This window comes from Lactuca sativa, chromosome 5, assembly GCF_002870075.4.
Source record: "Lactuca sativa cultivar Salinas chromosome 5, Lsat_Salinas_v11, whole genome shotgun sequence".
Taxonomy (NCBI): domain Eukaryota; kingdom Viridiplantae; phylum Streptophyta; class Magnoliopsida; order Asterales; family Asteraceae; genus Lactuca; species Lactuca sativa.
This window is the reverse complement of record NC_056627.2, coordinates 320,476,912-320,497,109: the sequence shown is the minus strand read 5'-3', so window position 1 is coordinate 320,497,109 and position 20,198 is coordinate 320,476,912. Positions and strand designations below refer to the sequence as shown.

At 34.3% G+C, this 20,198-nt stretch overlaps 4 protein-coding genes across 10 annotated transcripts in view; 1 reads left to right on the top strand and 3 right to left on the bottom strand.

The window, feature by feature from the left end:
- The window catches only part of LOC122194516 (uncharacterized), a 1,797-nt gene extending 116 nt beyond the window's left edge, over positions 1-1,681 (top strand). The window contains exons 1-4 of one of the 7 annotated variants that reach the window (XM_052763598.1): positions 1-253; positions 598-817; positions 1,131-1,229; positions 1,396-1,681. The exon at positions 1-253 is cut by the window's left edge and continues 88 nt beyond it. In XM_052763598.1, the coding sequence (XP_052619558.1) occupies positions 689-817; positions 1,131-1,229; positions 1,396-1,530 (363 nt within the window). In that variant the 5' untranslated portion in view covers positions 1-253; positions 598-688 and the 3' untranslated portion in view covers positions 1,531-1,681. Of the gene's footprint in view, positions 818-1,130; positions 1,230-1,395 lie in introns of all 7 variants that reach the window. The other 6 variants (XM_052763597.1, XM_052763596.1, XM_052763599.1 and 3 more) reach the window with 6 other exon arrangements.
- A 1,744-nt stretch (positions 1,682-3,425) lies between these two features.
- On the bottom strand, positions 3,426-4,211 carry LOC111889442 (uncharacterized). Its single transcript, XM_023885587.3, has 2 exons — positions 3,895-4,211; positions 3,426-3,754 (listed from the first exon to the last, which is right to left on the bottom strand). Exons 1-2 carry the CDS (start codon positions 4,079-4,081, stop codon positions 3,549-3,551), a joined length of 393 nt encoding a protein of 130 aa, XP_023741355.1. The 5' UTR covers positions 4,082-4,211; the 3' UTR covers positions 3,426-3,548.
- Positions 4,212-8,379: 4,168 nt separating this feature from the next.
- Positions 8,380-9,099, bottom strand: LOC111889431 (subtilisin inhibitor). Its single transcript, XM_023885577.3, has 2 exons — positions 8,864-9,099; positions 8,380-8,716 (listed from the first exon to the last, which is right to left on the bottom strand). Exons 1-2 carry the CDS (start codon positions 8,919-8,921, stop codon positions 8,520-8,522), a joined length of 255 nt encoding a protein of 84 aa, XP_023741345.1. The 5' UTR covers positions 8,922-9,099; the 3' UTR covers positions 8,380-8,519.
- Positions 9,100-16,978: 7,879 nt separating this feature from the next.
- LOC111889447 (ribulose bisphosphate carboxylase/oxygenase activase 2, chloroplastic) lies at positions 16,979-19,956 on the bottom strand. The gene is made up of 7 exons (XM_023885595.2): positions 19,798-19,956; positions 19,050-19,366; positions 18,829-18,934; positions 18,276-18,361; positions 17,705-18,177; positions 17,349-17,630; positions 16,979-17,236 (listed from the first exon to the last, which is right to left on the bottom strand). Exons 1-7 carry the CDS (start codon positions 19,831-19,833, stop codon positions 17,121-17,123), a joined length of 1,416 nt encoding a protein of 471 aa, XP_023741363.1. The 5' UTR covers positions 19,834-19,956; the 3' UTR covers positions 16,979-17,120.
- Between the last annotated feature and the right edge of the window lie 242 nt (positions 19,957-20,198).

Genomic DNA, 20,198 nt, shown 5'->3' with positions numbered 1-20,198 from the left:
AGTCTGACCTCCAAAATTTTCATTCCCGTTTCACCCAATTTTGGATTCCCGCTTTGTCTGCTTCTCCTATATCCTCCGTCCTTCTCTTGCACCCTTAGCTTCTCTTCCGATCATCATGTTACCTCTCTCATTCGCGTTCCCTCTCTCGACTCAACGAATGAAGTAAACCGGCGACAACTTCCGTTTCCGAGCATCGCGTCGACAACTTCAATCGACGGCGACAACTTTTGGTTCGTCGACAGCTTCTGCAAAGGTTAGTCGACATTAGATCATTTGTTCTTTTAAAAATTGTTTGTTCTTTCTGCAACATCACATAATGATTTTTTAAAATTGTTTGTTCTTTCTTCATCTTTCTAAAATCATTTGTTGTTTCTTCATCTTTTTGAATTGTTAGTTGGATTTGTGTCTCGGTTGTAACAGTTGTAACAGGTAGGGAAGAAGGGTATTTGATTCGGGTAATTTCTTGACCAAAATCTTTAATTTTTTTGTGTATGAAACCATCTGCCCACCAAGTGTTCGATTAATTGCCTGAGTGAAGGGTATTTGGATTCGGGTAATTTCTTGACCAAAATTTTGGTCCCTTGGTCATTTGTGAAGTTATCAAGAACGATGGATTGAAGATGTAGGTGGTTTTGTTCTGGTTCTCGGTTGTTTATGTTGCTAAAATGGTGGAGTAGTTGAGCATGTGATGGTACAGAACAGATGCAAACAGGAAGATGGTCAATGGTGGTGTTTGGTGGTTGGAGCAAAAATGAATGGAGCAGATAGTGGTATTTGGCTGTTTGTGTATGTAGCAAACATACAGATTGGATTACAGGTTAGTTCTTCATCCCTCAATTATTAGTTTTATGTGTGTATGTGTATTTGGCTGTTTGTGTATGTAACAAACATACAGATTGGATTACAGGTTACTTCTTCATCCCTTAATTATTAGTTTTATGTGTGTATGTATATTTGGCTGTTTGTGTATGTAGAAACATACAGATTAGATTACAGGTTAGTTCTCCATCCCTCAATTATTAGTTTTATGTGTGTATGTGTATGTAGCAAGAACATAGATTGGTTTTGCATGTCTAAAATTGAATATATTTTTTCATTTTTTCAACTTGATCTCTCAAGCACCACAACAGATTTATGCAGTGAGTTCTGTAAAAGGCTTAAAGGGTTTCTTGCGACATGGCCTCCTTCAAGTCCCCAACCTCATATCAATAAACTTCTCAGATCAAAGGGTTTTTTTTTTATCATAGTTTCATGTTATAATGTTATATTTATTAAGTTTTTTGATATATATATATATATATATATATATATATATATATATATATATATATATATATATATATATATTATAATGTTATACAATCTACTTATCAATATCATCTTATGTTTAACAAGTTCAGGTTTCTTTTACTGGACAAGGTGACACAATCCATGAAGCAGTTATCTGGAGGCCAAAAAACTGTAGTAGCTGACTTGTGTAATAGTTACCGGTTGGTTGCCCTTCATGAAGCTTTCTGGTGTTGTAAATAGCAACATATTTTTTAGTTTGACCAAATTTTTTATTTTGTTGTATAGATGATGTTTATTCTAATATTTATTTTTAGAAAATGATGTTTTTGTAATGTGTTAGACACTAATGTATTTTACATTTTGTAGTTTAATGTAATGAATTTTTGTTTCATTTTGACCAAATTAATTGTTATTTTATTTAAAAAAAATATTATTTTTTTTTAAAAAATAAAATGTAATTAGCTACGGATTACCTACAGAAAATTCGTAGCCATTTACTTCCGTAGCTATTCTGTAGCTATTTGGATTCGTAGCTATTCCGTAGCTATTTAGTTCCGTAGCTATTCCGTAGCTATTCAATTCCGTAGCTATTCTGTAGGAAATCCGTAACTATTTATTTTTGTAGCTATTCCGTAGCTATAGTAGCTACGGAAAATTCCGTAGCTATCCCATAGTGATTCCGTAGCTACAATTTAGGGGCTGTTTGTTTTTTCTGTGAAGAGCTGCGCAACCACTTTTGTCTGCGCCGCGCAGACAACGCGCAGACATATGCCCTCGCAGAGTGTTTGTTTTTTGGAAGTGCGCAGACCAAAAAACGTCTGCGCGAGGTCTTCCTGGCGCAGACATGGGCCACTGTCTTCAAAGGTCTTCAGACCTCATTTTAACCAAAAAAAAAAAAAAAGATCACCCATTTTATTTATTTTTTCTTTCTCTTTTTGCTAAAAATGCATTTTTAATCTTTATGACATGAAATTAAGTTTGAAAAATTAATTTATTTCAACGGCTGCAGACGTTAAAAACAAACAGTCTTCTTATTGCAGACTGCAGACATTTGGTCCACCTCTTCTACCGCAGAGGCTTGCAGATGTGGTCCGCAGACTGCAGACTTTTTGGCTTCAAAAAAACAAACAACACCTTAGCCACGGGCCATTATGCTACAGCCAATTTTCCGTAGCAATTCCGTAGCTATCCGCTTATAGCTACGGAATAGCTACGGATTGTGCTGTAGCTATTGCATCAATTTTCTAGTAGTGTAAAGCGGTATGAAATTGAGATGAAAAGCTTGAATACATTCAATAATTTACGTGTCTTATATAGGCAAATTACACAAAGGAAATAAGCATATTTACAGGAGATGACATAGGAGCTAATCTAGGGATTTGAGAACACATGTAAATATCTTTTGAAATATACACTATAAATATAAATGGGTTATGTTGACCCGGTGGATCCGGTATCCTTAATATGTTTCTGCGCATTACAATGTCAACTCAAATATAAATTTCAGTTCCATTTAAAAAAAACTAAAGAATATTTTGTAAATAGTTAAAAGTAATAAACTGTAGTGATAAAAGCAAAAACTAAATTGTAATCTCAATTTAACTAAAATATTTCTTAAATATATTTAATAAAATAGTTCGTTCCCATGGTATAACCCACGAGTATCGAATTCTATTTTCTTCTTCCCAACAATATGGGACAAAATGGCTAGTGCATCAATGAGTATATATAAGGAACTTAAAAGAAACCTATTTTTCTTAATGTTGTCCAGGATTCTACCCAAACAAGATTTTTTATTTGTTATGATATAATATAATATATTACAAAATATAGTATGATATATTATACGGAGTAAATGTTTTTTTGTACGTAAATTTCTAAGGCAAATCTTTTTCTTCAAAACCAAAGCTTTAACTTTTATAATATTATACAACTTTTATAAAGTGATATAAAAATAAATAAAATATATCTCTAGACCCGGAAACTCTATAGGCAGAAGAATAAAGGCAAACAAAAAAAAGTAAAAATCAAAAATTGAAGTTATATATAAAATGTTATCAAATAGTTTATATAGTTTATAGACATACTTGATGGTGTTTATAGTAGTGAAATGTTGAAGTTTAACTAAACTGAAATGAGAAAAACACAAAATTGGAACGAATAAATTGGAAAATAAGACAATTAGTCGCAAGGCAAATACATAAAAGTAGAGTAGTCAACCATTTATTTAAATAAACATCATGAACAAATATAACCAACTATAGTTTAGCGATTATAAGATTTATCGCGACAACAGTTTCGGAGGAGTCAAGGATTAACTTGACTTGATCCAACCTGTAACCAACTGTAACAGCACTATCTTCATGAACTACGTGGACAGTGGCACCCAACATCTCTTCCTCTATCTTCTTTGCTGCATATTCTCCTTTCATCCCCACGAGTTCTTGCAAGGTCATCTTCAAAACTGCAATGTATCATTCATCGACATCACTTTGTACCACATTTCAATTACTTATCAAACTAACAATCAATCAATCCATTCATATTCATATATGTGATGATGTTATACTGAATTAATTGAAAGAAGATTGGAAATCAACTTACATGGATCAGGGTCCCAAACTACCTCAGGGAATGTGAGTTGCAGGTTCTTCTTCTCCTCGGCCATTGCAATTTTATTAAAGTTATTGGGAATCCAATGCTTTAACATAATTTTATAAATTATAGAAGAAGAAAGGAGAAGAAGAAATGAGACCCAAACAAAAGTTTGTTTGAACGCTGGCATTTTCATCTATAAAAGTTATTGACGTTCCCAAATTACAAACTTGTATAAATTATAGAAGAAGTAATGAGAGCTAAATAGCTAACACACTTCTATATATATTAGCTGATAAATGGGCTCTTATAATATTTTGTTGCAGACCAATGACCATATCGATTTTTCATGATAAAAATTTTCCAATATTTACCGGAGTAATAAAGTTTCGTGATTTAGTGGAGAAAAAGTTGATCAAAAAAGCCACGTACGTCAAATGGATGGGGACATGATATAACTAATGGCTATTGAATTATTAGACGAATAATTATCTTGTAAAGACCAACAAGGAAAAAGCTAAGGGTGATCAGAAAAATGACTTATCACTATATTAGGTAATGTTTTTCAAACTCGTTACCTTTCTTACTAGTAGCATTAAAGAATGAAATTGGTGATTATTTCAAATTATTATAAAAACATAATAAATCTGTTAAATATCATAATATCATGACTTGATCAATTTTATATTATCCAAATAATAACCTCATGAATCAAACGATTAAAATATAAGATTAAGGTGAAGTGGTTAACAACTTTTGAGTTTTTATAATTACACAGAATCATCAAAATTGGTGATACGTTAAAGTGAATGTTACAAAATATTTTGGTTCAAGTACCTTTTTCAGTTATTGGTCAATTGGTCATGGACATGTTACGTGGTTTCATTTTATTTGGAAAATAATTTTTATCACCAACTTTATTCGAATTTAGCCCATGTGAAGTAACAGTTTTACTCTCATACTTTTTATCTTTATTATTAAACTTTAGAGAAAACTGAAACAAAAACTTCTTTGTTTTTGAATGTCTATTCACACATCCATCATACTTTTAAATATATATTATACATATATTGGCTACAAGGAGACTTGCATATCCTCAACCTTTGGTTATAGAGTATATTGGTACACATGTTATATCCCTTTTGTTTGAGTATTCTTTGATCTTTGGTTTCATAGTTGCAGATTTTGTCATTAGTTTTGTTATAGATTTGGTCTCCGTCAAACTTAAAAAATAAAAAAAATAAAATAAAAAACTGTTTTATTTTATAAATATCATTTTACATCTTTATATTTTATAATGTTTTGTCTAATAAAATTCCAAAGGGCACACACCTCACACCCCACCCCACCCCCTATTCCCCTGTCGCTACTAGGTGTACACTTCCTTCTTTAGGGGTGAAAATTGGTCATTCCCTATAGTTACTAGATGTACATTTCCTTCTTTAGGGTGAAAATTGATGATGTTTAACAATTTTTGTGTTGACTTATTTAATTAAACAAGGAAAAATGTCATAATAAACCTGAGTTGATCACTGTGGCGGACGCAAAACATTTTCATAGGGGTGACACTAATTTTTTTTTTCCAAATAAATTTATATTACTAGTGTCACTCATGTTTTAAGTCGGTACACCCAATAGAAAAAACATTAATTTTTTTTTTTACACTACGTACCGGCGTCGGAGTAGTGGCCCGGGACCCCTGGGGCACCACTAAGTCCGCCAATGGTTGATCATTTTTGTGTTGACTTATTTAATTAAACAAATGATAAGTTATAATAAATCTCAAGTTAGGCTTAAAATGTCAGTTTTACCCTTTGACAAAATTTTAGTTCGTTTATGCCGCAAACTTGTAATATTTTTTTCAAAATTTTCATTCTTACAGGTTAAACCGGTCACCTGTACAGGTGGCAAGCCACATGTGTGCTGATTAGGCTAGATTTGCTGATGTGCCTTTGCCTCCTCAAAGTCACAAAGCCACAGGTTTACCCCTAATCTCAAAAGGGTTTCTTGTGTTTCCTATCTAGAAAAAAAATCATATATATTGTATACCACTTAAACAATTTGAATATATTTTTGATTTTGATTTTGATTTTGATTATTATTATTATTATTATTATTATTATTATTATTATTATTATTATTTCTTCGAATTTTCAATATAATTATGTATTTTCTTTATTATCAATATATATATTTTTTGTTTTCTCATATTTTCACTATAAATGCATTTTTTCGTATTATCAATATAACTATTCTTTTTTCTTTGTATTTTCAATATAAATAGTTAAATACATATATTTTGTATTTTCAATATAAATACCTATATGTCTTATATCAATATAACTATCTTTATTCGTATTTTCAATATAAATATGTAGATTTCATATATATTATATAAATTTGATAAATGTATAAATACATTTTAAATGCATTATAATTAAACATATTCTCGACCGAATAATTCAAATACGCATTCATAAAGTGAATAATACAAAAACAATACATATTTATATACTATAAACGAAATCTATGTATTTATATTGAAAATATGAAAAAACACAGTTTTATTGATATAAGGTATATAAATATTTATATTGAAAAATACAAAATATATCTATTTAACTATTTATATTGAAAGTATGAACAAAAAAATACTTAAATTAATAATACACAAAAATGCATTTATAGTGAGAATCGAAACAACAAAAAATAGTTTTTATATTGATAATAAAAAAAATACATAATGATATTGAAAATTCGAAGAAAATAATAATAATAATAATAATAATAATAATAATAATAATAATAAATGTATTCCAAAAAGTTTTTATATTGATAATAAAAAGTATTGAAAATTCGAAGAAATAATAATAATAATAATAATAATAATAATAATAATAATAATAATAATAATAAGTGTATTGAAATTGTTTAAGCGGTATACAATATATATGATATTTATATAAAGGGAGATGGTTTGTACACAATAATTTTTCTCCATACACAACAATTGATGCTTTAAAATGTTGTACTATACAACTCTATAATGCATAAACTGTTGTGTATAACAAAAAATTGTTGTGTACATCCCTTATGTAAAACACAAGTAGGCTTTGAGCCTAGTGGTAAACTTGTGGATTTGTAAATAGGGATAATGACTTACAAGAGTAATATATTTTCTAATTTGTACACATTTAGTCACTGACTTTTTTTTTCGTCCACATTTACCCCTTTAACTTGTTAAACTGTACACATTTAATCCTTATGACCGGCTACTCCAGGTTAGCCGGTAAAAAGGACTTAATAGGGTAATATATTTCTCATTTTGTACACATTTAGTCCTTAATATTTTTGTATACATTTAGTCCTTAATATTTTTTTTTATTGCAAAATAAGTCATTTTTGTTTTTGTACTCATTCAGTACTTATAAATAATTTCTTTAGATTTTCTCACAACATCTTATGTAGATAGCCATATGATGGTGGGATAGGTTGAGGTGAGCCTGCTATATGTTGTAGTGCGGGCCAACTGTGAGCCATAGTCACGAATGCTCGAGAAGAGCGGTTGGGTTAAGGCGGCATGCCGACAATCTTTGGATATTCCGATCCGATGACTAATTAGACCTGTTGCATGTTGGCATTTCAGTCCAATGACTGCTTGGGCCAAGGTATTCCAATCTGATGAGTGTGGAGCCGTTATACATGATAATACGTTTGTTGTATCACGTATTTTGGGGGAAACTCGCTAAACTTTGTGTTTAACTAGTTGTTTATGTTTTCAGATTCTATCATTGATCGTGGGAAGGGGAAGACATGACAGTACACACTCATCAACAGTATTGAGGATTCCACGTTTCTTATGTTACTATGATTTTCGATAAATGTATTTTGGAATAAACATTTTTTTCTTAATAATGGATTTATAACTAAGGAGTTTTGCCTTAATTAAAAATGAAAATTTTTTGTTTTGAAAATAAGACGTTACACATAAACATCAACAACCCCACACACTTCATCAATAATTGTCCTACGTAAGATGTCGTAAGAAAAACCTAAAGAAATCATTCATAAGTACTGAATGAGTATAAAAACAAAAATGACTTATTTTGAAACAAAAAAATACTAAGGACTAAATGTATACAAAAATATTAAGGACTAAATGTATACAAAATGAGAATATATTACCCTATTAAGTCATTTTTACCGGCTAACCTGGAGTAACCGGTCATAAGGACTGAATGTGTACAGTTTAACAAGTTGAAGGGGTAAATGTGGACGAAAAAAAAACTCAATGACCAAATGTGTACAAATCGAAAAATATATTACCCTTTTAAGTCATTATCCCTTGTGAATATGAGGTTAGGGTTCTATTCTTGCCGTCTTCATTTTCATAAATAAACCAAAATCTTGTCAAGGGTAAAATCGACATTTTCATAAATAAATCATCATGACATTATCCGATTAGTTATTAAGTTGGGTATTTATGTTTGTAAGTTACATTAATTCAAACATAGATTCAAATAAACACGGGTAGGAGATACATGAAAGCTAGTGTCGAGTGTACATAGTATATATGAATAAAGCCATTGGATCAGCACAGTTCAATCTTGAGTTGATGAGGCTGACCATGAGATTTAGCCTATTCTTGGTGCCCTGACAACATTTTGAGAAGAATCAACGAATAACCTGACTCGATTTGATCTGAATTCCATTGTAAGAAAAGTATCTTGAGGAACTACATGGACCATAGCACCCGACATCTCTTCCTTTATCTTCTTTTCTGCATCTTCAGCTTTCATCCCCACGAGTTCTGGCCATGTTGTCTTCACAGCTGCATTGCATATCATTCATCCACAAAAGATCGCAATACTTTTAGCAGACTTCAATAATTACTTATCAAATGAATCCTAACATTCAAACGATAGGTGTATATATATCATTTACTAAACTGAAAGAAAAAGATTGTAAGTGAACTTACATGGCCTTGTTTGTTGGGCTTCAAGACACGGTGTATTTTGCTCCTTCTCCCCGGCCATTGAAATTTTACTAGACAAAGCAAAAACCAAATACTTTTACACACTTATATAAGTAGAAGAAGAAATGAGAATTAGACACCTTAACACACACTTCTATATGTAGGTTAAGGTCCTATAAATAATGCCAAGATTTGAAATCTAGTATGTTGGGTGAATGGTCTGCAACTTGGGAATAATCGAGTATATTCTAACATTTTAAATAAGGTAAATTCTTATAGTCGACGTCTTTGCTCTTATTAGTCTTATAATTAATATTTTTGTTGTATATCGATATGAATTTTTGTCATCTTAGTGGAATAAATGAAGTCTCATGATATAGACAAAAAGAAGCAACATGGGGACATCAGAATTGCCGGCCATTGAATAATATGGCCTAATGAATATAAAGACGAAGAAGAAAAAACAAACTCATGAATCAAACCAATAAAATATTATAAAAATGAGGTGAAAAGATTTTTTTTTAAAGGTTAACATCTTTTTTTTACTAATAATATTTCATAAAACAACGAAACAAGATTTAGTGGCTAAAAAAATAGCGACTCATAAATATCTTAAATATAAATTTTATTTATTTTAATTGTGATCATCTTTTTGTTTATATCGGTGGATGTGAACTTTCACCTTTTGCCGTTCATCGGGGTGATACCCCTCAATGTTTGATAATTAAGGATAAAAACAGATCTCATTGAGTTAGCATGATTATGTGTAGGATTAAATTAGAGGCTATAAGATAATTTTTTTTTTGAAAACGGCAAATATATATTAATAATAACCACTCGATTAGCAAGTAACTAAAACGAGGGCAATGTACAAAATACAAAACAAAAAGATCTTAATGAAAAGGAGAAATACTCCACTCGATCCAACTACAATTCACCATCGAAGTTCTATATTTAAACCAGGCAAAAGTTTGAGATACCACCTCGTCTGCAATCCTAGCCGGATTCGTTTGTATTCCTTTGAACAACTTGTTATTCCGGGCCAACCAGATGAACCATAATAACCCGTAAAGCACTGCATTGAGCCTTTTCCTCCTCTTAGAACAACTTCCCCACGTGGCTGCGAAATTGATAAGTTCACCTACATTATCAAATGAGGTAACAGATATGCCACACCATTTTAGTATACACGCCCTAGCCTCCGTTGCTACCTCACACTTGATTAAGAGATGGTCTCTTGATTCTTGATCATTGTTACACAGGGGACATGTGGATGATTCTAAACTTACTCCTCTCCTCGCAAGATTCATTGCCACCGGGAGCCTATCCAAAACTGCCCTCCATATGAAACATCTGATTTTCAAGGGGATCGATTTTGACCAACTTATCACTGCTCCATCGAAAGGGAACGGATTGGAATCAATCCGTTGGCGCAAAGCATTGACAGTATATTTACCATCTGGGTTTAGATTAAAACGAAACCCATTATCAGTCGGCTCCGTGTTTGTTCCTTGGATCATATTACTTAACCTTTGCAGATCGTCCAACTCTTCTACCTTCAGGCCACGTGATCTCCATCTCCAATGAAAGCCAGAGTTGTCAAGTCTATCAGAGACTAGACATGTTTTTACTTCTTCTAGATCATATAGTCTTGGAAATTGTTCCTGTAGAGTCACATGGCCGCACCAACGGTCTTTCCAGAATAAGATGTTGATATTGGAACCGGGGTTTAAGGTGAAAAGGTCATGATAATTGATATCGAATTCAGACAGGGATTTAATTGCCTTGGCAATATTGCTCCAAACACCTGGAATTGTTGATTTTGCAATAGTGGTGACTGGTTTCTTCTTAAGGTTATGTATGCTATTCAGACATTCTCTCCATAAACCTTCTGACTTTTCTTTGAGTCTCCACCACCATTTTGTTAATAATGCCAAATTTTGAGCTTTTAGAGTGCCTACACCTAACCCACCATCTTTTTTAGAAGCTACTATTTTACACCAGGATACCCAATGTATCTTAGAATTTGAGTCTTTCCCACTCCAAAGAAACCTCCTTCTTATTTTTTCGAGTTCATCAATGATACCATTCGGAGCCTTGAATAAGGAAAAATAATAAGTTGATAAACTATTAAGTACTGATTTTATTAACGTTAGTCTGCCCCCAAATGATAACATTTTCGCCTTCCAAACTGATAGACGCGAGTGAAATTTATCGATTATAGGTTTCCAATTTTTCTTCAATGCCATGTTTGCACCTGTTGGAACTCCAAGGTATATGAAGGGTAGTGTGCCCTTTAAACATCCAATCACGCGTGCTTGCATCTGTAGTTCCGAATCAGTGACACCAATACCAAATAAACGTGATTTGTGGAAGTTAACTTTCAATCCAGAGCAGATGTGAAAGCATTTTAGAATTCTGGCCAAATTTTTGATGCTTCTCGTATTCCATCTTCCAATGAAGATCGCATCATCCGCATAGAAAAGATGTGACAAGGTTGGCCCGTTATGTGGTAATGGGAGTCCATCAATGAGGGATTTTTTTGTTGCGTTTTTTATAGCAATATTCAGGCCTTCCATAGCTATGATGAAGAGGAAAGGAGAGAGCGGGTCTCTTTGTCTCACACCTTTGGATATTGGAAACTCATCTGTGGGGGAGCCGTTTATTAGAATTGAGGCCCTGGACGATGAAAGACACCCATGTATCAAGCTTCGCCATTTGTTACTGAAACCCATCTGCTCCATAACTGAATCAAGATACCCCCAATTGATTGAGTCAAAAGCCTTTTCAAAATCGATTTTTAGTAGGAACACCTTTTCCTTTGCTTTTTTTTGCCCATGAGCATACTTCGTTTAAGATTAATGGTCCCTCCAAGATGTGTCTTCCTTCAATGTAGGCTAATTGTACATCATCAATTACCGAGCCTATCACCGTTTTTAGTCTCAGTGCAATGATCTTGGCCACGATCTTATTCATGCAACCTATGAGACTGATTGGCCTATAGTCTCCAAGATTCAACGGGTCTTTGACTTTTGGAATGAGGGTAATGAAGGAAGAGTTGCATCCCTTCGCTAGTCGACCAAACGTTTCAAAGTAAGATACAAAATGAATGATGTCATATTTTACTATCTCCCATTTGTTTTTCAGCACCTTGAATGTGTACCCATCTGGGCCAGGCGATTTGTCACTACCCAACTCCAAACTGCTTGTTTTATTTCAACATTAGTGATGGGTTCATCAAGAAACCTTCTTTGATCTGATGAGAGTGTTTTGAACTCATCGCTGATTAGCTTGGGTCTTATGGGCCACTTATCTTCGAATTTGTTCCCGAAGAATCTATGTACCTCTCTTTTAATGTCGCTCGGATATGTGTTCCATCTCCCATCAATTACCAATCCATGCAGTCTATTTTTCCTACCTTTGATCTTTATTGCATTGTGAAAAAATTTGGAGTTTTCGTCCCCATCCGATATCCAACGAATTTTTGCTTTTTGCTGGATATCTATTCTAGCGAAATACTCCAGTTCTTGAATTTTTCCTTTACAATCTCTTCTTTCAGTTAATTCCCCCACCGATAATGTCCTGGTTTCAGCGAGAACTTCGATATCGGCCACTCTCTTCTTTAATTGGGACAACAACTTTGATTCCTTGGCAGTTTCTGTGTTTCGCCATTTGCTAAATTCGTTCCTGACAAATCGAAGTTTGGCCATTAGAAACATATCTGGAGTGCCAAAACCGATAAATGAGTTCCATGCGTTACTGAATGTTGCATCAAAATCCTCCCTATGTATCCACGAATTGAAGAATCTAAATGGGGGTGGCCCAAAATCTTGATTCGACGGCTTGAGAACTAACGGGGTATGATCTGAATATTCTCGAGGCAGTGCAATAACAGTTGTGAGAGGTTGATGATATATGAAGTTGGAACAAACCAGGTATCTATCGAGTTTACTGAGTTTTCTCCCATCATCACAGAGGTAAGTGAATTTCCTTCCCCCCAGACTGAATTCATGTAAGCCAGCATTTGCAATGAAATTGTTGAAGTCAGCAGCAGTATTCGACAAAATCTTGAATTCAGTCTTTCTTGTTCATACCTTACTGCATTAAAATCTCTGAGAAACACCCAAGTTCCATCTATGCTTCTCTTTAAGTCAAGAAGATCTGCCCATAATTTTCTCTTTTCTTGGATAGATTGTGGTCCATAAACGTTGACCAAAGTGGTGGTACCTGGAAAACCAAGCCAGTGCCCTGATATAGCTAGAAAGTGTCTGGATGAGAAGGTCTGAGATCTGACGAAGACGTGAGGGTCCCATATGCTTATTATCCCGCCAGATCTTCCCACTGGGTTCACAAACTCTAGTTGATACTCTGAACTACCCCAAGCTCCCATGAAATCAATATCATTTGAGTCCGCGACCCTGGTTTCTTGTAAGCTTATGAAATCAATGTTATGTGAATCTTTTAATCTTCTTATCCAATCGATCTTGTGAGTTTCCCCACACCCCCTAATGTTGAGACATAGGTAGTTCTTTGAGGAATTTCCACACCACCATCTCCATTGAGGACCGCTTCCTTGATAATTGGATCTTCATCGGAAATTTGGAAGCCAACCTCTTGACCCACTCGGAGGATACTAGAAATTTCGTTAGAGGAGCATTGATCGTCTCCATGGGTGAGACTATTGTCAGTTTCGTGATTAGGCACAGTGAGATTCAAGTCAAAGAGGGGAGGTATTGCAATTGCGGGGACCCCGACCACATACGAGTTACCTGGATCTAGAAGCGGTTGTTGAATCGGATCTTATATGATTCTCCTTCTTTTATCAATCGAACCACCCATTCCGAAGTGTGTAGATAGTATTAACTTGGGCCCGTTCTGGGGAATTGGGCCAATCATCCCCACCAGGAAGAGGGATAGTATGGATGGGCCTATCTGTTATTTTATCAGTGGACTTATTTGGGTGGTTGTATCTGTTCGGTTTCACACCGCCAACATTGGAGTTATCAGAGTTATAAGAGTTGGGAGACTTTTCGTTTTCCGTTGTTTCTACGTTTGTGTGGTGTTCCCCTTCCATCGCCTGCTCCAGAGCTTGAGATGGGGACTGGTTCAACATATTATCGACCAACGTTTCTTCCACAATTTCACCGTCTTCTAGTTCTCTATAATTTTTTCCCCAACTTCCCAAGATGCTGATATTGCCTCTTCATCGGACTCCGATGACTCAACCTCCATAGAATTTCCAGAGTCTATATCCTCTTTAGTATCATTGTCGTATTCAAATTTTTTGTTCCATGCTTGATTCCATGCATTGTTATCAAACGGAGTCCATTCTCTGTCGTATTCCACCACACCAACCTTGTATAGATTATTTTCATATTTGACGTCGATCTCCTCATTGATACTAATTTTAGATTTCGTCAATATGCAAACATGCCCGGATGAAATATCAAAGACATCCCATGTGATTCCAAAAGTTTCAATTACTTTGCCAAAGAATCCGGCAATACATGCATAGTTTGTTTCAGATCGAAATCTTACTGGAATGCCATGGATTCTTACCCACGTGATTCTTTCAGCCTCTTCGTTCTCACAAAATCCATGTTTCAACCATTTAAACCATCTACTCTAACTTGAGTCATTGGCATAGAATGATTCGACTTCTTTTTTATTATTGAATTTAATCAATATCCTCAAACCACCAGTGTAATACACTCTCCCACTTGCATTTCCATCAACCTATAGGATGGTGGGGATATCTGCGATAAGTTGGGCGTTGAGTACCTCCCCAGTCAGAACACAATCATCCCAGTTTCGCGTTCTTTCTATAGGTTTTAAATCAATAACATGACGTGTGGTAGTGGTCGATGTAAATTTCTGTCCAGCAACTGCTTCTGCAAAAGTTTTATTTCCTTGAGGTCTACAGACCGTGGGCTGGAAATAGTGGCCGTTATGAGTAGGATGAGCCGGGGCTCCATTCAAACTCACATGGTTTCTAGTGGCAGTAGGAGCGTTACTTTTCCTCATATACTTTGCAATGTTTACCTTTAATATGCAGTGTTCACATCTTACCCTGCTCATCTCCATCTCCAAAATCTTTGCATCTTTGACTCCTTCAAATCTAACAAATGTAAACATAGAGCCTGACCTGTCTCTTTTGCCGCTGATGTAGATGTCTGCTACCTTTCCGAACACCTGAAACGAGTTTCTAATTTTGATCTTGCTTACATTATCTGGTAAGTTGGAGACGTAAAAGGATGTTATATTTGCGTTTGTTTCCATATTCTGGATCGGCTTTTTCCTCCGGCGGACCTCCGTCCATTCCCCTTGGTTTGCCCTGCGACCATCCATCTTCACGAGGGCTATAAGATAAATACAAGACTTTTAATTATAATATCAAAAGTAACCAATTAATACCTAACTTTTTATTGGACCGTAAAAGACATGTCAAACATCCCAATTTTTTAGGGGTGTTGCTAATAAGACACCCCTTGGACACCCATTGACTACTTTTTAAAATGTCAACCAATAATTTACTGCTTATAATCAATTTTTTCGGAAGACAATGTAATTTCAGCCAATAAAAATATTTAAAAAATTAATTAGGATGTCTATATTGCAATATGGGATGTCTTTTTAGCCAATCTTTTTTTTTTTCATCACCTTCATGAGTAGCCTAACTCTTTTGGGATAATGACAAAAAAACACTATGACCTCGTTTGTTTTTCTACAAAAGTATTTTTTGAACATTTTTTTCCTTCTGGCGGATAAACATTTCGCAAGTATACGTCTTTTTTCGCAAACTTGAAAAAAGATAAAAGTCATGTAACAAATTCCAAAACAAACAACACCTATATCTCTCAAAAATTCAGGTTAACCATCAATTTTTAATAATTTCAAAAAAACCATCATTTTTGGCAAAATGTTTCAACACAACCACTATTACTTATTATAATCGGTTTTAATTGCTAAAATAAAAAATATTTTTTTTTTCCAAAAGTCCAATTTAACCAACAATTTATGGATGGTTTTTTAACACAAAATGAAAATTTATAGTTTTCTAAGTAGAAATAAAGCTGATAGTGGTCGCCATAGAAAATTTATCAAAAATTAAATGATTTTTCTTAACACAAATGAAAATTAAATGGTTAAATCGAAAAAAATAACAAAATATAGTGGTTTTTTCATCACTATCCCAACTCTTTTAATCAAAGTTCAAAAACCACTAGTAAAATTTCCAGTTGTGTTCTCTAATTGGCTACAAAGAGCACAAAAGTAAGTAATTTTCATCCCATTTTCAATATGAAATCTGAAATTTTGGATGAAAGTTAAAATTTAGTTTGAAAGTCACAAATCCTGCCAATGTTTTCTGATACTACCAAACATATTATCAAGGTATACGATTAAAGTTAGAGGTGACAATCATGTCGTGTCGTGTCGGGTTCGTGTCGTGTCGAAACACTAAACGGGTTGAAAGTGCTTGACCCTAACCCGACCCATTTAATTAACGTGTCGTGTCGTGTCAACCCGTTTATTTTCGTGTCGAGTTCGTGTCGGGTTTCGGGTTACGGCTATACCTTGAAATATATCGTGTCATGTGAGGTTAAAAGATTGAGCATGTTGAAAGAGTAGGAGTTAGGTAGGCGGAGAGGAAAAACTAATAGTTTGGAGGCAGAATAGATGAAGTCATAGCAAGTTCAGATGACAAAATTAAAAGAGTGGGAGTTGGGGATGTGGATGACAATCTCGTGGGATGTGAGTGGTGATAGAAACTGTGTAGTTTGGGAGAGAATGAAAAAACTGAAATTAAGTCTTGATCTAGACGGCTAAGTTATTTAAACATTACAAAACGATTCAATTCGAAGGTTTTCTTTTACTTATGGTTTTGGTTTTGTATCTTTATAGTTTATTTAAATAATACAAAATACTTGCATATAAATAAACGGGTTATTTTTGAGTTGAAATTCTCAACCCGAACCTTACCCGTTTAATTTTCGTGTCGTGTCGCGTCAACTCGTTTATTTAAACGAGTTAAAATATCTTATCCAAACCCGTTTATTTCGTGTCGGACTTCGTATCATATGTCAATTTTTGCTACCTCTAAGTTTAAATTTCTTCAAGTGTAAAACCATTTCACCATGCATAATTAACTATTGCTGCCATTAGCATACAAAACAGTAATCGATATCACGATATGCACCCATAACATAATTACAGAATCTTTCTATTGCATTTGCAGATAATCTAAGCCCTTGATCACCATCTACAACTTATACACACAGCTCCCATCATCACTCCTAGCCGTTGGATCAAAGTTTTCTGCCAAAGGATCCGTGCAGCCTTCACGAACAGGAACATTAACTTGTTGCGCAGCTTTCCCTGTATCCATAAATAACATCGTTACATCGATCAAAAGTTTTAATCCAAAAAACTCTTCTCTTATTAACAAACTTATTCAATTTACAATCCTACAAAGCGAAGCTTCGCTAACCATAGAAGGCTCCACTTTTAATGGCGTCCTCATTAGCATCTCCAAGTGCAGCTTCCTTCAAATACTTGTCTGCTAATTGAACTCTCTTCACATTCTCTTGTTCCTTCACAAGCATATTTCCATACTCCAGAAGCTTTTCAATAGTCATTTTCGGCTGTTCAAAAGTCGGAGGTCCCTCCCTTGAATTCACAAGTCTCTTCCCAATTCCTTCAATTCCAATCCCCGAAATCCACTTCCTAACTTCATCATCATACACTCTCGCTCTCAAAGCACCAAAGAAATCTGCACAAAACCCCATTAAAACAAAGAAACAAAGTATTCCAAAATATTTTATAGAACTTCATCAACGAACTCACCAATCGATTGACCTGGGAAGGTGTCAACAAGCTTGACAACATCGTCTTTAGGAATATTATCAGATCTGAAAATACCAGTGCAAACCCCAATTCGATCTTCGCGAGTAGGCGCCCAGTAGAATTTCTCCATACGACCATCACGGATTAAAGGGGCGTATAAAGTGGAAAAGTCGTTACCAGTGACGATGATCGGAACCCTAGGGTTTTCTTGCTTGTTGTACATTCCGGGAAGCTGGACGTTAGTGGGGTTATCGGCGATGTTCATGAGGGTAGCATTCACCATCTGGTTATTGACTGTGTATTGAGTAGTTCCACCCATTCTTCCGGCACCTGCATCAAGATCGTTGATGAAGAGAACACACATTTTCCCTTTGCTGATTATGTCTGCTGCTTCGCGGTATCTTTGCCGGATTAATTTCGCCGGTTCACCTGCGTTTCCGCTTTCTAATTCTCCGGCACTCATCATGATTGGGCTGGATTGATTTATACATATTCGATATGAACGTTAGACTAGAAATTATGCTCAGGTTTATAGTTCAAACTTCAAAGCATTAGAAGGATCAAAACCTACTTGATACCCATTTTCGCAAATACAAGCTCACATTGGAAAGATTTTCCTTGACCTTTGCCTCCCCAAATGCCTAAAATTAACGGAACCTGCAATTGAAATCGTACATATTATTTTAGAATATTTAGAAAAGAATTACAAGATATAGCAATAAACTTACCATTGTTACCGAAATAAGCAACATACTTTAGGTTTTACTCATAATAACAATTAACTTATAGTTTTCTAACGATATAAGAATTATATAACCCAGAAATTCGTGTGTACATTTGCCTTTGTTTAGTTTAAATAATTCTAGAACTTTTATTTTTAATTAGTTGACCTTTTTTGTTTTAAATGTTTATAAAATTGAATTGTCTAATTAGACAATTTGGATTGGAACATATAGTTCGAAAAATACAAGTTATATATTGCCTTAATAGGTAGAAAAATACAAGTTAGTAAATTACATTGCCTATTTTGGTAGTAATTAAAGTTGGTTGTTATTTGAGGCAAATCGCCTTTTCATACTAAACAGTAAACATATCACAGTTAATTACTTAATTAGTTACTATACCTTGATATTTGGCAATGTCATGAAGTTTTTGGTGATGTGAACAACAAGCTTGTCCATGAAAGCAGGTGCAATGTAGAATCCATCCATGGTATTATCGAGGTTGTATCTATAAGTACGTAATATCATTAATTTTGACGTGATCAACAAGAAACTCAAAAATAATATATAACCACTATATATTAATTGAAGTATATGAGATGGAGAAAATATAAAATACTTACTGCCGGAGGCCTGTGCTTAGGTACTCATAGGAGCTCAAAACGGCATAATGAGTGCCACTATCCATGGGAGCTTGAAAGAGTGTATCCACCATTCCTTTCCCTCTGGTGATATCCTGTTGATCATCGGATTCATCAAACGCAAGTCCTCTCCACCTGTCCTTGTTGGTCTGCTTATCTTCATCAACTTCAGCTGCAACCACCTTGAATTTCCCACTTGAAGCCTTTGTTTTTGGTTTAAACACCAGTTTTTTTATATCTCCACCAAAGAAAGCTGAGGTTGGAGGCAAAGTTCTTCCACCAGAACCATTCAAGTTCAACTGCAACAAAGAAATAGTTATAGACGCCATTTCTATGTTAATTCTTTAAGGCTACTAAAACAGATTAAACTGATCGATGAAGACTCATGATTGAGAGAAAGACGATGAGAGAAAGACTCATTATAAATGTGTACTTAATGTGTGTGTGTGTATGCATGTACATGTGGTAGAGAGAAAGACGATGAGAACAAGAGCGATATGCAGTGTAAATGTAGAAGAAGCTAGAACATATTTAGCGAAAATGGCTAAAAAGACTCTAACCCATAATAGACAGGTGAGGATATAATATCTATTTTAATATACCTTGTGTAAATGACGTTTGAAACTATTATTTGTTTGTTAATGTGAAGACAAAAAAATAAAAAATAAAAAACAACTGTCTTGACGGGTCAACCCATGATACTATTAAAACTTTTAAAAAAGGTGATTACCAGTGGTCGGATTACAGCTCCGGCAGCCGTAGCCATATATGGAGAGGATAAAATTAATTAATAACCAGAAGAAAGATATATGTTTCTTAAAAGGTAAAGTAAAAGTTATGAGATGAGATGATTACGATGATGATGGCTTTGAACAGTAGGTTGGTTCAAGAAGATGAAGAGGAGTTGCTATTTATAGTAAGAAGCCAGAATGGGACATGTGACTCTTTGATTGTTCGAGAAACAGAAGACTTGTGGATTGGGATCGCAGATTTCTAATCACCACACAATATATTTGGATTCTTATTATTATTTGTGTGTAAATAATGACGCAAGATTTAACTTGTTACCCAACTTTCATGTGAACATTTGTTATGAATTATTAATTATGGATATATGCTATGTGATTTATT